At 43.2% G+C, this 14,631-nt stretch overlaps 1 protein-coding gene across 1 annotated transcript in view; it reads left to right on the plus strand.

The window, feature by feature from the left end:
* The window catches only part of LOC310800023 (uncharacterized protein), a gene marked incomplete at both ends in the record, with an annotated part of 172,320 nt that extends 160,388 nt beyond the window's left edge, over nucleotides 1-11,932 (plus strand). The window contains 4 exons of the mRNA XM_083662620.1: nucleotides 1,942-2,050; nucleotides 3,214-3,555; nucleotides 4,213-5,117; nucleotides 11,782-11,932. Coding sequence (XP_083518746.1) covers nucleotides 1,942-2,050; nucleotides 3,214-3,555; nucleotides 4,213-5,117; nucleotides 11,782-11,932 — 1,507 coding nt within the window. The remainder of the gene's footprint in view (nucleotides 1-1,941; nucleotides 2,051-3,213; nucleotides 3,556-4,212; nucleotides 5,118-11,781) is intronic.
* Nucleotides 11,933-14,631: the final 2,699 nt, after the last annotated feature.

The raw sequence follows: 14,631 nt of genomic DNA on the forward strand, positions 1-14,631 counted from the left end.
AAAGTGGAGGCATGTATGCTCCTCTCGGCCTCACTGGGGAAATTATCCGAAGCAGCCTAATGTTTCCGTGGCATTTTGATTCACTTTATGATTTAATTCCTTTTGGAGCAAATGTTGGTTTTACAAATCTAACTTTGCCGCTTTACGCTACGTCGTTGTTTACTGATAGGCTATAGTGTGGGTAGGGCAGCAACGTTGTAACGTTCCATTTAATATAGCTCAGTGGTAACGTTAGCCTAGCTGCCTAGTCTTGTCTCTGTTAACTATATCCTTACAACAGCTAAGAAAGGAGCTTGTGAAGAACGAACATCCCCACAGTCAAAGCATTTCTCTGAGATATCCATATAAAAACGTTTGTTGCTTTAATACCAAAAATAAAACCTGTTTATGTGACGCTAACGGCTAACCAGTTAGCGATTAGCTCATGGCTGGTGCTTGCATATTAGGCCCCATCTTACACCGGGACGGGAGTTAACGTTATAAAACACATTTCCTGGCAGTTGGACAACCTGGTAAGTTCTGAAAATGTGTATAGTATTGTGTTATTCCAGCTATCGTTATCGGTTGTTAAGTTATAGTATTAAGCCGATAAATAATGAAAACAGCCGACTAGCGAAAGCGGCTAACGATATTGCTAACGTAGCTGGAGTAACTACTAACACATATTTTCTGAACTTACTTAAGTCCCCAACCAATGTTAATTCCTCGCGCACCTTTCTCAAAACAATGTTCTTTTTATTGCGGTCCATTGATATGTCTGGTAGCCAGCACAGCCAACCCATGAGCCACCCCGACCTCCAGGCCTGCACTACCCAGGCTAAGAGCCCATCTCCCGGCCCCACACACCCAGCAGAGCCACCCCGACCTCCAGGCAGCGTTAGATAACGATGAAGCCGTGTGTCTTGTCTATGACGATAGATCTATAATGTGAAGAGCCTGTCCAGCCAATGACGGCTTGAGACTGGCTGCCACAGCTGTCAATCATCCATTTTTATCCCTTTTTATATGTCAAATAACTATTTAAAAACAAACTGATCAGAAAAATGACCACTTGCACAGGCATTAGCATGATAATGACTATCTAAAATGATACAAACCACCTTTGGAAAAAAATTATCTGACGTATACTGTGATTATTTCGGTTGTGATTTTCCCATCCACTAACATGGGGAGACGGGCCTTGTGACCTAATACTGGATTCAACCGCCAGAGCGGCGGTCTAACATGAAGCGGCTTCACTGAACGGGACCAATGTTCAGTCCATCTTATAATATGTCCATGGTTTAGAGGAATAAATCATTTTAAATTACCGGTAACAGTTGTGATGTCATTATTCAGTCTTACATTTGGACACTTTATATATATATATATATATATATATATATATATATATATATATATATATATATATATATATATATATATATATATATATATTGCAATTCCAGCGCGGGCCACACAGGGGGCGCTCCAGTTGCCCACCCCTGGCCTAGCGTAACGAAACCGTGTGCTTAAAATGTACCTGTAGGCCTAATTATTTACAGTAAAAGAAACTGGAACATTTGGAGGTGTTGTTATTTATAGGTTATTATGCATTGATTTATTTTGTCTGGGCCACTTGAGTCCAAATTGGGCCCAATGTGGCCCATGAACTAAGTTTGACACCCCTGCTACACGCACACGCACACACACACACACACACACACACACACACACACACACACACACACACACACACACACACACACACACAGAACCAAACACTGGCTTTGAACGGCAGTCTGCTGAGTATGTTTAATGAAGGCAATTTGCTTAGATCACACACACACACACACACACACACACACACACACACACACACACACACACACACACACACAGTATTTACACTACTCATTCACAAACAGATTCACCATCTAATCTCCCCCCCCTCTCTTTCAGTTCGGAGCCTCCTCGTGTAACCAAAGATGTTGTTTGTTTCCATGCTGGTGATTTCCCTGAAGTAGTACACAGGCTACAGTTGGACTTGTATGAACCTCCACTCTCTCAGGTGCTATATTACACACACACACACACACACATGCACGCACACACAAGTGGGCAAACGCTATGCGTCAGTGATGATGACACGGAAGTGAAGTGAAAAGCTGTAGTTCCTCAAATGGCCACTTGGGGGTCTGGGGCACTAGGCATTCCCCCCATGTTAAAATTTCCAACTTTGTAACAGGATTAATCATCTTTCCAGTCCGGGGCAAAACATGGTTTTGGTCTACAGTATATAGCTAATATCACCTTTTCATAACAACTGTAGGTGGGTCATTTTTTATATAACTTGCCCGTTTGGAGTAAAATAGATGATAGAAAAGGGGGGGTGATTGAGAGATCGCCTGTCCAGTGATCGCGCAGCTTGCTGATCACGGACCAATAGCAGGCGGAGCTGCAGCTCTGAGAAAAAACCCATCTCACGTGAGCTGCACAAGACTCAACCCATTCCCTCCTACTCTGCTGACGAAAAATCACGATGGCGACGGCCAACACTTCAACTCCGAACGGTAGACCAAAATCAATGGCATAGCTCTGTCCATATTTTTTAGGTCAGTAGCACACACACAGTATTCATCCTTCAGTTGTTCCAAAATTCCCAAAGAATCCCCAAATTGTATACCATCCTACAATGTTGCAATGTAATTGCCTGGGTAATGATGGCACATGATGATGTTACCCAATACAGTGTTAAGTACTGTAAGCGATATTGAATGCTACCACCTGGTCATTGGGTAGGTACACAACCTAACCTATGAAGTTCAAATGCAATTATTGGAATCCAGTATCACTTATATTTTTCCCTTTGCGTTTCCCTTTCATTCATTCATCCATATATTTCAAATTCATTTTCTAAATTCTGTAATGTATAATGTATACATTATGTATAATAATATGTATGTATAATAATGTATGTATGTAAGTATGTATGTATACTATGTATGTATGTATAATATGTATACATTATATATTAGAGTACAAACAGAATTGGCAATAAATAAGGTCAAACTTAAATGTTTTTCTCATAATGGGTTTCACTGCAGTCAGCACCCCCCCTCCCCCCCCCCCCCCCCCCCCCCCCCCCCCCACAATATCAGTGTCAATTTATGGATGTTTGATGGATGGAGTGAAACTTGGTTTCCTCTCCCCCTCCTCTACTTCCCCCTCCAGTGTGTGCAGTGGGTGGACGACGCCAAGTTGAACCAGCTGCGTCGCGAGGGTGTCCGCTATGCCCGCATCCACCTGTGTCATGACGACATCTACTTCATCCCCCGCAATGTGGTCCACCAGTTCAAGACCGTCTCCGCAGTCAGCAGCCTGGCCTGGCACGTCCGCCTCAAACAGTACCACCAAGGACAAGGAGGAGGGGAGGAGGAAGAGGAGGTGAAGAGAGAGGAGGAGGACGGGGAGATCGAGGAGGCGAGAGAGCTGACGGAGGGAGAGGGAGAGGAGGGCAAGAGAGGGCTGGAGGTGAATAGAGAGAAGCCAGAGGAGAGAGGGATGAAGGAGAGGGTAAAGCAGGAGGGAGATGAGGGGGACGTGGTAAAGCAGGAGGGAGAGGAGGGGGACGTGGTGGCAAAGAGCAGGACATTCCCGGCAATCAAAAAGGGGGAAGGCCATCGTCACCTTCATCTGCCTCATCGCCCCCTTCTCTCGTCTCAGGAGGAGAGAGAGAGGACGAGAGTGGGGGGAAGACCCAAACACTCTGAGGAGGAGAGAGAGAGGGCGAGAGATGGGGGGAGACCCAAACACACCAAGACAAAAGCCGACCCTCTCCTCAGCAAGGACAGACCACCCCTCCCCCTCTCCCCTCCCGCCACTCTACCTCTTCATCAGGATGCCAAACCCAAAGTGTACCATCATCATCCTCATCACCACCACCACCGTCATCATCACTCGGACAGTAGAACGTCTTCCAGCTCCGGTTCCACTTCCGCAGCTTCTCATTCGTCGTCCAAATCAGCCCTCTCTCCCTCCGCCTCTCCTTCAGCAGTTACTCCTTTGCGTTCCTCTGTAACGTCTTTTGCTCCCAATCCATCTTCTACTTCTTCTCCTGCTCTGGCCTCCTCTACCTCCTTGTCTCCCCTCACTAGTCACAAGCCTGCTGGGTTTCACACAAACTCTCACTCATCCCATCATCCACTCTCTCTCCTGCTCCCCTCCTCTCAGTCAGAACAACCCAAGGACAAAGACTCGCTTCACCCAAAGCCTGGCGTCCACCTGGACACACGGACGCACCACTTGTCACCAGAGGTCCGAACAGTGAACGAAGGGACACACAGCACAGACATGCAGACACAAGCCCCTGACACGAGGACACACCTGCCGGCCGGTGCACAGACTCGTATGCCGATGGACACGCGAGCACGCCCGCTCTCGGACAAACTGTCTCACGGCGTGGACTCGGACTCGTGGACGCCAGCAGATCCACAGATACACACGCCGCAGGATGTGGGGAGGCAAGGAATACGTGCTGCCCAGCAATACCCGCCCCAGCACCTGCCGGCTCCCCACCTTCCCCAAATGCTTCCAAACACTTTCTCCCCTCTCCTGCGGCACTCGCACCCTCCACACAGACCCCCGATCCTTCCCCCGAACACCCTCTCCAATCCCGTGCAACCCCCACCCCCGGGCCCATCGCATTTAGGCCAAACCTTCCTCAGTCAGCACGCACCGTCCCACTCGGTTCACGTAACCCAGCGTCACCTGCATGTGCCACATCAAACCCCGTGCCAGCCAAATATCTCAGCCCAGCCTCAACCATATTACCCTCAAATGCCCCAGCCTCCACTAATTGCCCCCCACGCCTCCCCATCTCAGCCAAACGCCCCCCTGCCTCACCTGCCCCACCTCTCCCACCCACACCAGCTCCAACCCTTCTTCCCCCATCAGAAGGCCTGCTTCGGCCCTCACCCCTTCCTCTCACTCCCTCCCCCACCTCAGTCTTTCCTCTCTCACCCACACGGTTCTTTCCCTCAGTACCAACCAGTGGCACCAGGGCACCCTCAGCACCCTTCATCTCAGTCTTTCTACGCTTCCTCCCATCCCCCTCCTCCCCCTTCTTCCTCCTCGCAGTCTCCTCCTCCTCCTCCGCCCCCACCTCCCCCTCCTCCTCCTCCCCCCCAGCCCCCCCCTTCTCTCCTCCCCCCTCCTCCCGCACAGCCCCCACTGCATGACGAGGAACAGATTTTATAGTTGTTGATGTTTTGTACATAATGATACCATTTTTAAATTACTCTATGTCCAAGCTCTTATTTGTGGGTTGTGATGTTGTAAAGCGATGTAAAAAGGACATGAGAAAGATGATAATAGAGTGTGTTGCTTATGGACACAGTGTGGTGTACTACTATATAATCAAAGTCCTCTGGACTGGACCTGATAGCTTAGGGTTTGGACTTGGATTTATTTGATTTATTGGTAACTTCAGTCAGGGTTGGACAGGAGATTTATTGGTAGCTTCAGTCAGGTTTGGACACCTTGGTTTGGACAGGAGATTTTTTCAGGTTCAGGTCAGATTGGGCTCCAATGTTCGGGGTCAAGTCAACCAAATTCTGTGCTGTCCGTTTTGTTTTGTTTTATACATGACTCGAGCGTAACACTTTCAAATATCAGAATATCCTCAGTGTCCTGCTAACACATGCTATCTCCAAAAACTCATTAGGATACGCATTAGGATTTGTTTTTTCTTTCATAATAAGTGTTTAATGGTTTGGCTTGGTCCAAGCTTCATGAAACATTACTGAGACATCGGTGATAGTAACAAAACATAAAACAGCAAATTTGAAGAAATAGTCCCACTCCATGACAGTTGACACTGAGGTTTCAATATTTGAAAAAGGTCATGAGGATTGGTTTTGCTTATCTTACAGCTATTTCTTAATTTTTGTTTGTTTGTCAATGAAGTCAGGTGGACCTGAGGTTTGTTCATTTGAAGTTGTTTCCTAGCATATTCTTGCTGCCTGGGACCGGGAAGTGTGGGTACATTTTCTCACACAATATTTGTATTGATTGAGACAATATAATATTTGCCATATTCCCTCTGTAATACTGTATTGACACAATGGATTAATGGATACAGTATATCACAGTACTTAATATTGTATTTTGAGCAATAATGCTCAGCAATAATCTCCTCAGTATAATATTGCAGTTCCCCCTATTGATATGCTGACAGCAACTATCAATATTTTTAATCATCTTATTTCAAAGCTGTTAATGACAGAATCTGCTGTTTAAAAAACAAACAAACAAACCCTTGAATAGCACTTGAATGTCTAAATTAATATCTAATAATAAGTGACACATTTTTGATGGGTATTTATTTACATTGAAATGTTTTGATGGTTTATTGCCCAACAAGGATATATTAGTGGAGTTTTTCAGAGCCGTTAAATTAAAGGAAACCTTGTTCATTAAAATAAATGAATAAATAAAAGCCCATAGTATGTCACAGTATACCACAGTATTGAATCATACCATGAGGGGTCACAACATCATCATAATGTGACACAAGTATTGTGATGATCTTGTCAGGTCCCGTCCCACTCCAGTCCTATGAGCTCACTTAATTTCCAGCTGCGACAGCATTACTTTTGTGTGTGTGTGTGTGTGAATGAATGAATGAATGAATGAATGAAAGTTTTATTTACGTGTCAGGACAAATTACATGACCCATCCCACATGGGATTATCAGACACATCAACATACAGTTATTACCATATCGATTCCGGTGCATAAACAATACAAAACCATACAAACACACACACAGCACACGCGGCATGAACAGCAAAACACCGATTTAACTACAATGTGTAGTAAGTAAAATATATGAATTATCTATCATATGTCATATTTTTCCTCCTATCCCACGCATGAGAAATATATTCGGAAAAAGCAAAGATGTTGTCAAAAAGAAATTCAAGTATGGCACCTTCTTCAAAATCTAACAAATTTAACTCAGGGGAGTGAACTTTTTTAAATAGTATCTCTCGTAAGTCATGATACAATGGGCAATACAAAATAAAATGAAATTCATTCTCCACTTCCATCAACTCACAATATTCACAAATCCTATCCTCCTACAGCTATTGTAGCACGAACTGGTTTTGTGGGCAGATGTCAACGCAAAACCATGCCCAATAAGTTGGGCAAGTTACTCAGAAAATGTAATAAGTTACTTATGACTTATTACTCCCTTAAAAACGAATAAAATTACCTACTTTACTTATTACTTGGTATCAAAAGTCATTAGTTACGTTACTTGTTACATTACTATTACTTTCGCTACTCCCCCTTCTGAAAAAGTGACATCCAACATGTTTAGCCAGCTCCTTATAGAACTGAATCCACTTTATTGGAACAATAATGAACCTTACAGGAGGAGTCAACAGCCAAACTGCCCACTTTCTATTGATTTGCCTACGTAGGACAAAAAACGAATCACGTTCTGGCAACGCAGGCTAGTCTTCCATAGCCAGACTTATCTCCAGCATTGGAGAAAGTAATGCAGTAACTTGAAGTTACTTGGATTGAACTGTAATATAATTACTGTTTTGGAAATTGTAATCCCTTACAGTACTAGTTACTGGGGAAAATAATGAAATTACAGTAACGCTTTACTGCCAAACACTGGCACTTGACATCAAAATGAAGCCAGAGTTTGAAAATGGGCATGATCCAGGAAAGGGCACCGGCCACCCACATTGGCCCCACTTTACGGCCCTGGCCCACATCCGTTTGAAGTGGCGGCTGGTGTGATTCCATTGCAAGATGCTCTCTTGGCTTTGTTTTTCAATGTCTGTTGGATGTGAACCAGGGTCTTCTCATTTTGGAAACCAACCAAGGCAGGAGGGAGGCACAGGTATTCGTTTAATTAAATAAAAAACGAAGCACTAAACTTTTCCCCATCTGCCAATACCAAGTTATGGTCCGTTGATGTTACTGAACATTATAGGCTTTGACTGTTTGGGGTCCCATTACAGCACATCTCAGATGATCTCACAGTACCTGGATAAGAATGACAAGGAACCATAGCAATATTATACAGAGGAGAGGGGTCAAGATGTCCCACACTTCCCAAATGTGACGCAACAACAAGGTTACTGTTTACACCACTTTGTAACATGGACACATAAAGCGCTGTATTATTATTATCATCATCATCATCATCACCGTCATCATTATTATTACTAAAGTAACCCTTGGTCAGAGAACCCAGATTATCACAGATTATGTAGAGGGTAATTCCAGGTTCTTCCTAGATCATTTCGATTGATGCATATGTTCAGTTTTATTTATGCATTCAGGCCTCAGCTATTCTGTGATGCGATTCTTAATGAATACAAGCTCCAAGCCACTTTGAAAACAGATTGGACCCTGTCCTGTCTGTGGCAAAGAACCTAATTAACCTAGTTAATTTCTAAAACTCTGAATATCATTACCTGAAGACCATCATTCAGTTTCTCTTAGAGTAGCCGGCATATAACATTTTTATTTTAGGAACCAAGGACTTCAGTCATGTTGTGTCTTTTAAAAAGTACAGTAAATGGTTTATTTTTAAGGGGCATCTGGGTCATGTAGAAGTCAAAGCACTTGCCTACCACCGCCGCCAAGACCCGGTTTGTATTCCCGGTTGCGGTAGGGCCTACTTCCGGCTTGCTCAGGCCTTCCTACAGACACAATTGGCCATGTCTGTAGGTGGAAGCCGGTGAGGTATGATTCCTGGTCGCTGCACTAGTGCCCCCTCTGGTTGGTTGGGGTAGCTGTACGGGGGGAGGGAAACTGCGGGGAATCCTCCCAAGCGCTACGTCCTGCCGGTGCAACTCCTCGCTGTCAGGTGAAAAGAAGCTGCTGGAGACTGCACATGTATCGGAGGAAGTATGTGCTAGTCTACAATAGGGCTGCAAACAAACAATTATTTTCATTATCGATTAATCTGTTGATAATTTTCTTGCTTAATCGGTTAGTTGTTTGGTCTCTATAACATGTCAGAAAATGGTGAAAAATGTCATTCAGTGTTTCCCAAAGCCCAAGATGATGTCCTGAAATGTCTTGTTTTGTCCACAACTCAAAGATATTCAGTTTACTGTCATAGAGGAGTAAAGAAACCAGAAAATATTCACATTTTAGAAGCTGGAATCAGAGAATTCTGACTTTTTGCTTAAAAAATTACACAAAACAATTAATCGATTATCAAAATAGTTGTTGATTCATTTTCTGTCGATCGACTAATCGATTAATCGTTGCACCTCTAGTCTACAACTCTCCCAAGATTGGCGGAGGAGGGGGTGGAGCAACGAGGCAGAGGGGGCGGAGCAATGACCGGGACAGCAGAGGGGCCAAGTACGATTGGGGAGAAAATGGGAGAAAAAATGATGGATATCTCATTTTAGAAATAAACTCTTCAGTTCTGGTCCCACAGTTATGGAACTTGTCAAGGAAACTTGGTTGTTTTGTCATTGTCGTCTTGCTGTAACTTATATCAATGTTGGAATACTGCTAATGTAGCCTAGAACATTTCCCCAGTGCCTGTCCTTAACTGTGAACTGCTTAATGGCCCAGAGCCATATAGGGAAGGAGTTCTGTCCTTTCATGGTCTAGACGGGCCCTTTCTCAATATGGGTTATTCTGTTCTTGTGTGCCTGGAAATGTCATCAGTCGCAGCCCAAGTACTGTTCCAGTACTGTTCGAGTTTGCAATTAGGGGGACTTTTTTTTTTTTTTTTTCAATTTTTTTTCTTTTTTTCTTTTCTTTTTTTTCAAATTTTTTTTTTTTCAACTTTATTTTTGCCGACTGGCAAGAAACATTTACGTTTTTTTGAAGGTCTGGATGATTTTTAGCCATATTTAGAGGAATATCTCATTTTAAATTAACATTAGGATTATACTGTAGTGATGTCATTATTCAGTATTTTCTCCTTTTCTCACTCACTTGGTGACGTGCTCTCCCTTTAGGTCATTTTACAATTACACTACAACAGACAGCAACACAGGCAGAAACACTGAACTTATTATTATTATTATTATTATTATTATTATTATTATTATTATCACTTCGAAACACAGTGCAAAACTTGTCATCTCAACACAAAAATAAAATAACAATAACCGTATACGATTATAGCAGCAGCCAATGACAGTGAGTGCAGTACAGAGTCCGGGTCCGTCTGTCTCAGGTGTAATAATCCCACAATGATCACGGCTTTAAGTGTCACAGGCTGTGTAAACAGTGTAAAGTGGGCTCTCTGTAACTTGATCCCTGGGTCTGTCTGTCTCAGGTGTAATAATCCCACAACAATCACGGCTTTAACAAGCATCACAGGCTGTGTAAACAGTGTTAAGCGTCAGGGGCAGTTGCCGCCTCAGATTTTTTTTTTCTTCTTTTTTAGGGGGACCAAATTTTCCCATGTCCCCCTGCTTCCAGCACCCCTGTACTGTTCCAATACAAAGTTCACAAGAATTCTTTAAATTCCCAGTGTAATGTGAACTTTGTATTGGAGCAGTACTTGGGCTGCGACTGATGACGTTGCCAGGGACACAAGAACAGAAGAACCCATATTGAGAAAGGGCTCTAGTTTTAACTTTCACAAGGAAATCCCTGCAGTGTAAGTTGGGTAAAAAATCCTAAAAGCAGGGTTCATCTTTAAAACGAATATGGCTCTGTGAAACTTCACATCACGTGAGCTCACATTTGACTTCACATGACTGGCTGGTTTACCAGGCGAGAAAACTTCAGCTTTCTGGGTGAATTTTTCTCAAGCAACTGGATTTCAATGACAGAACTCTTTACTATAATACTGTATATAACTCTGGGGAGAGCTATATATAGCTCTGGGGAGAGCTAGGTGATGATGAAGCAGTTGATTGATGCCAGTTGTAAGGCCTCCGCAGCTCTTTTTATGCTTTTGGGTTTCAGATGTTACAAAAACCTGACAGGAACTTATATATTATTATTTTTGTACAAATGAGACAAAAATGGCTGAAAGCAAAGAAGCCTTCATGGGCTTGTGTTTTCATAGTTTCTTTATCTCAAGGTTTTTTTTCTCTCTTTTATTTTCTATTTTGTTCCTGTGATTTTTAACTGTCAGGCAGCACTGTAGTGTACATAAGAAGTTTTGTAAAGAGGAAAAACCTTGTAGTGTGGTTTCTACTTTAAATATGAGCCTAGCTAATAAAAGGTTCACTGTATCCAAATGTTTTGTAAGATGTCCTACTTCCTGATTGTCCACACATTGTCTGTTTTGTACCCTTTGCATCCATGCGTTTTGAACAGCTGAGCTACAATACATTTAGCAGTGCTTTGCCTTGGTCAGAGCATTATGAAACATTGTATGCATGTCATCAAACAAAAGAAATGCTCGATAGAAATGTAATGTCTCTGGATAATGTTAATATCATTAATGTTAGGCCACATCAACAAAGTATTACCAACCATCACTGGTGAAGTTGTGTGAGATCGAGAGAGACTAAGTTTTTGTGGTTGTGTGAAAACTGGAAACACAAACACCTGCGTCTAAATAAGATTTCAGAAGCCGTTTTCTTTTGCTCTCTCATTCTCTCTCCCTTATGTACCACACTCTGTTCTCTCTCTCTCTCTCTCCCTTTCTCTGTTATACAAGCCACCCACTCACTACAGTCTGCAGGGCTGAGATCAGCAGTTTCACCGGGCGAGATTTCAGACAACACACACTGTGTTGCTGCTTGCTGCATACTGGAGACTAACAGCTTGTGCACACCGCAGCAAATTTAGTCACTTGGAGTCGCTGCTGCCCATTCATTTTGTTTTGGATGCGGCCGCCATCGCCTTCCAAAGCATGCTGGGATACCTGGTGGTGGACGACAGCGACGAGGGGATGGGCCAAATTCAATTCAACCGATTCAAAATGGAATGACAGCAAGACAGCAAATCAAGCTGCAGCACCATACGACCAGCGATACAAGCGACTAGTAGCGCCGCTCTTTTGTGCACACCACAACATTATATTTGTATTTGCGTTGCTGGTCGCTTGGTCCTGCCGTTTGATTGGCTGTCTTTCTGTCTTTGCGTTTTGAATTGGTCGATTTCAAGTTGGCCATTCTCGTCACTGTCGTCCGCCGCTAGGTATCCCAGCATGCAATGGAAGGCGATGAGAGATTTATTCAGCAGGGACTCCAAGAGATTACAAGCGAATAAATTGGCTGCGGCGTGCACAGACCGTGAGCCCTTATGTCCCTTGCACACTGATCAGAATTTTTTCTGCGCTGGCTGGTCGCTTGGTGCTGCAGCTTGATTGGGTGTCTTGCTGTCTTTCCATCTTCAATTGGTCAATTTCAAATTGGCCCCACCTCTTGTCGCTCTCGTCCGCTGCTCATCGCCTTGCAAAACATGCGTCCAATACAAAATGAATGGGCAGCAGCGACACCAGGCATCTGACTACACGTGGGGAAAAAGAATTGCTGCAGTGTGTAGGGTGCGTTACGGTTCCTGCTCACCAAAAGCGATCAATTTGCATGGACTTCGCCCTGTGAAGCCCTGCCCCGCTGCTGCAGTTTGGTTGACTGCCTTGGTGTATTTACGTCTTCAATTGGTCGATTTCAAAATGGCCCCTCCTCTCATCGCTGCCCTCCGTCACGGTATGTCATGCTGACATACCTGCATCAGGACATCGTGAACGACAAGATGAGAGGAGGGGCCAAAATCAAAATAGACCAATTGAAGACGGAAATACAGCAAGGCAGCCAACCAAGCTGCAGCAGGGCTTGACAGGGCGAAGGCAAGTCCAAGTGAAGGTATTGCTTTTGGTGGGCAGGAACCCTTAGATCTTCAGGACACCGCTGCACAAAGTCGCTCTCACCACCAAACTGCTGCTGCTCCGAGCCATCAGACACTTCCTGTCGAAGGCCATCGAGCCGTCACCGCAAATCAAGAGAGAACTAAAGCAGCTGAGCAGTGTCTACCGTTTTTCTCTATTAAATTGTAGTGTCATCTAGTTTGATAAGCGTTTCAGGTGTGTTTTTGGAGATTATTATTTTAGTTTTTAGTGTTTATTTTCATCTCAGCTGGAAAAAACATCTTATTTGTTTTCTGTTTAATTAGCAGCATGTTGGCAGCAACAGGACTAATGGGTCTGAAACCGAAATTAATATTTTTTACATGAAGAGATTGTAATTATGTTGGACTTTATCAAAAATAGTGAACAGACAGCAGCAGCAGGCTGGGTTCAAAGCCATCACCCTGCTCAAGTGCTTCTGAGCAACACAGCACATTTTCCAGTGTTAATAAGAGTCCAAATGGAAAGTTGTTCTAAGCTACAGTATCACAAGCTGATTTGTTGCTTCAGTGGTTTTCAATAGTTTTTGTTCATTACCAGAGGGGACTCATTCGAGTCAGACGTGGCTGCAGTTCAGCAGCAGCACTGCATCCTGCATTCTGAGTCATGTCACTCGAGCAATTGTGATGTCATCAGTGAGTGATGTCAGCAGTGATGTCACTCGAGCATTTGGAGGGTTGTCAGTCAGTCACTCGAGCATTTGGAGGGCTGTCAGTCAGTCAGCTTCCTTCTGACCTTCAGACGTAAAGCCCATGGCACACCAATCAAACATTCTTATTTGTAGGCCCTATTGATAGTGTGCTCTGTTCGGGAATAGACATCCATACAGTACTTTACACATTTGGATGCCTGTGTGTATAATACATGATGTATGGCAAAACTTTACTGCAAACTGCTATGCCCTGCACCCAGAAAAACCAAAAGACACAAGTGTTTTTCTTTTAGAACTGTCAGTGTGTATAGTTAGTGCTAAGTGTGATTAAATGATGGTTTGTACTGTATTGACACAAACATCTTTTTTTAACCGTTTTTCTTGAGAATGTCGATCGAGGTAGAGCAATATTTGTAAACATGCAAATTATGACCTTACAGACACCATCTTTTTATTAGGACGGACATACAAGACAAACATGTCAACATGTGAGGGAAAGGGGATGCAACAAACATGTCAACATCATGTGAGGGAAAGGGGATGCAATAAAACAACTGAAAAAAAAGAAGAAAAAGGCAGAAATATATATACGTAGTAGTACTATATAGTGGTAGTAGGATTATCTATAATGGATAATATAGTAGTAGTAGTAGTAGTAGTAGTAGTAGTATATCTATGAATAAATAAATATAGCCTAAATATAGAGTGGAGTAAATAAAGAAATTGAATCAATAGTTCTAATAATTAAAGTAACATTAAGAAATATAAATATGCTTGATGATACATTAGTGTATGTAGTCTATTGTTTGATTGATATGATTATAATAAGGAAAATAATTATAAAGAAAATATTGTTAAATAAAACCCCCAGGCCTCACCCCACCCACTCCAAACAGCTCAAAACCGCAGATCCAGCAATATGGCAGAGTCATTTTAAAGTAGCGTTAGACATTATTTGGTGTTTTTCCCCCCCAGATGCTGAATGAGAGGTTGCCAGATGGAGTCAAATAGATCCACTTGATCCTTTCTGATATATCTAATCCTCTCCACTTCAAGGGTAAAACAAAAATATTTAAAGAGTTTTGCAAGAGATACAGTATGTATAATGTTTTGCTGGTTTGCTGTAAGT

Source organism: Poromitra crassiceps (genome assembly GCF_964638095.1).
Source record: "Poromitra crassiceps genome assembly, chromosome: 2".
Lineage (NCBI taxonomy): Eukaryota > Metazoa > Chordata > Actinopteri > Beryciformes > Melamphaidae > Poromitra > Poromitra crassiceps.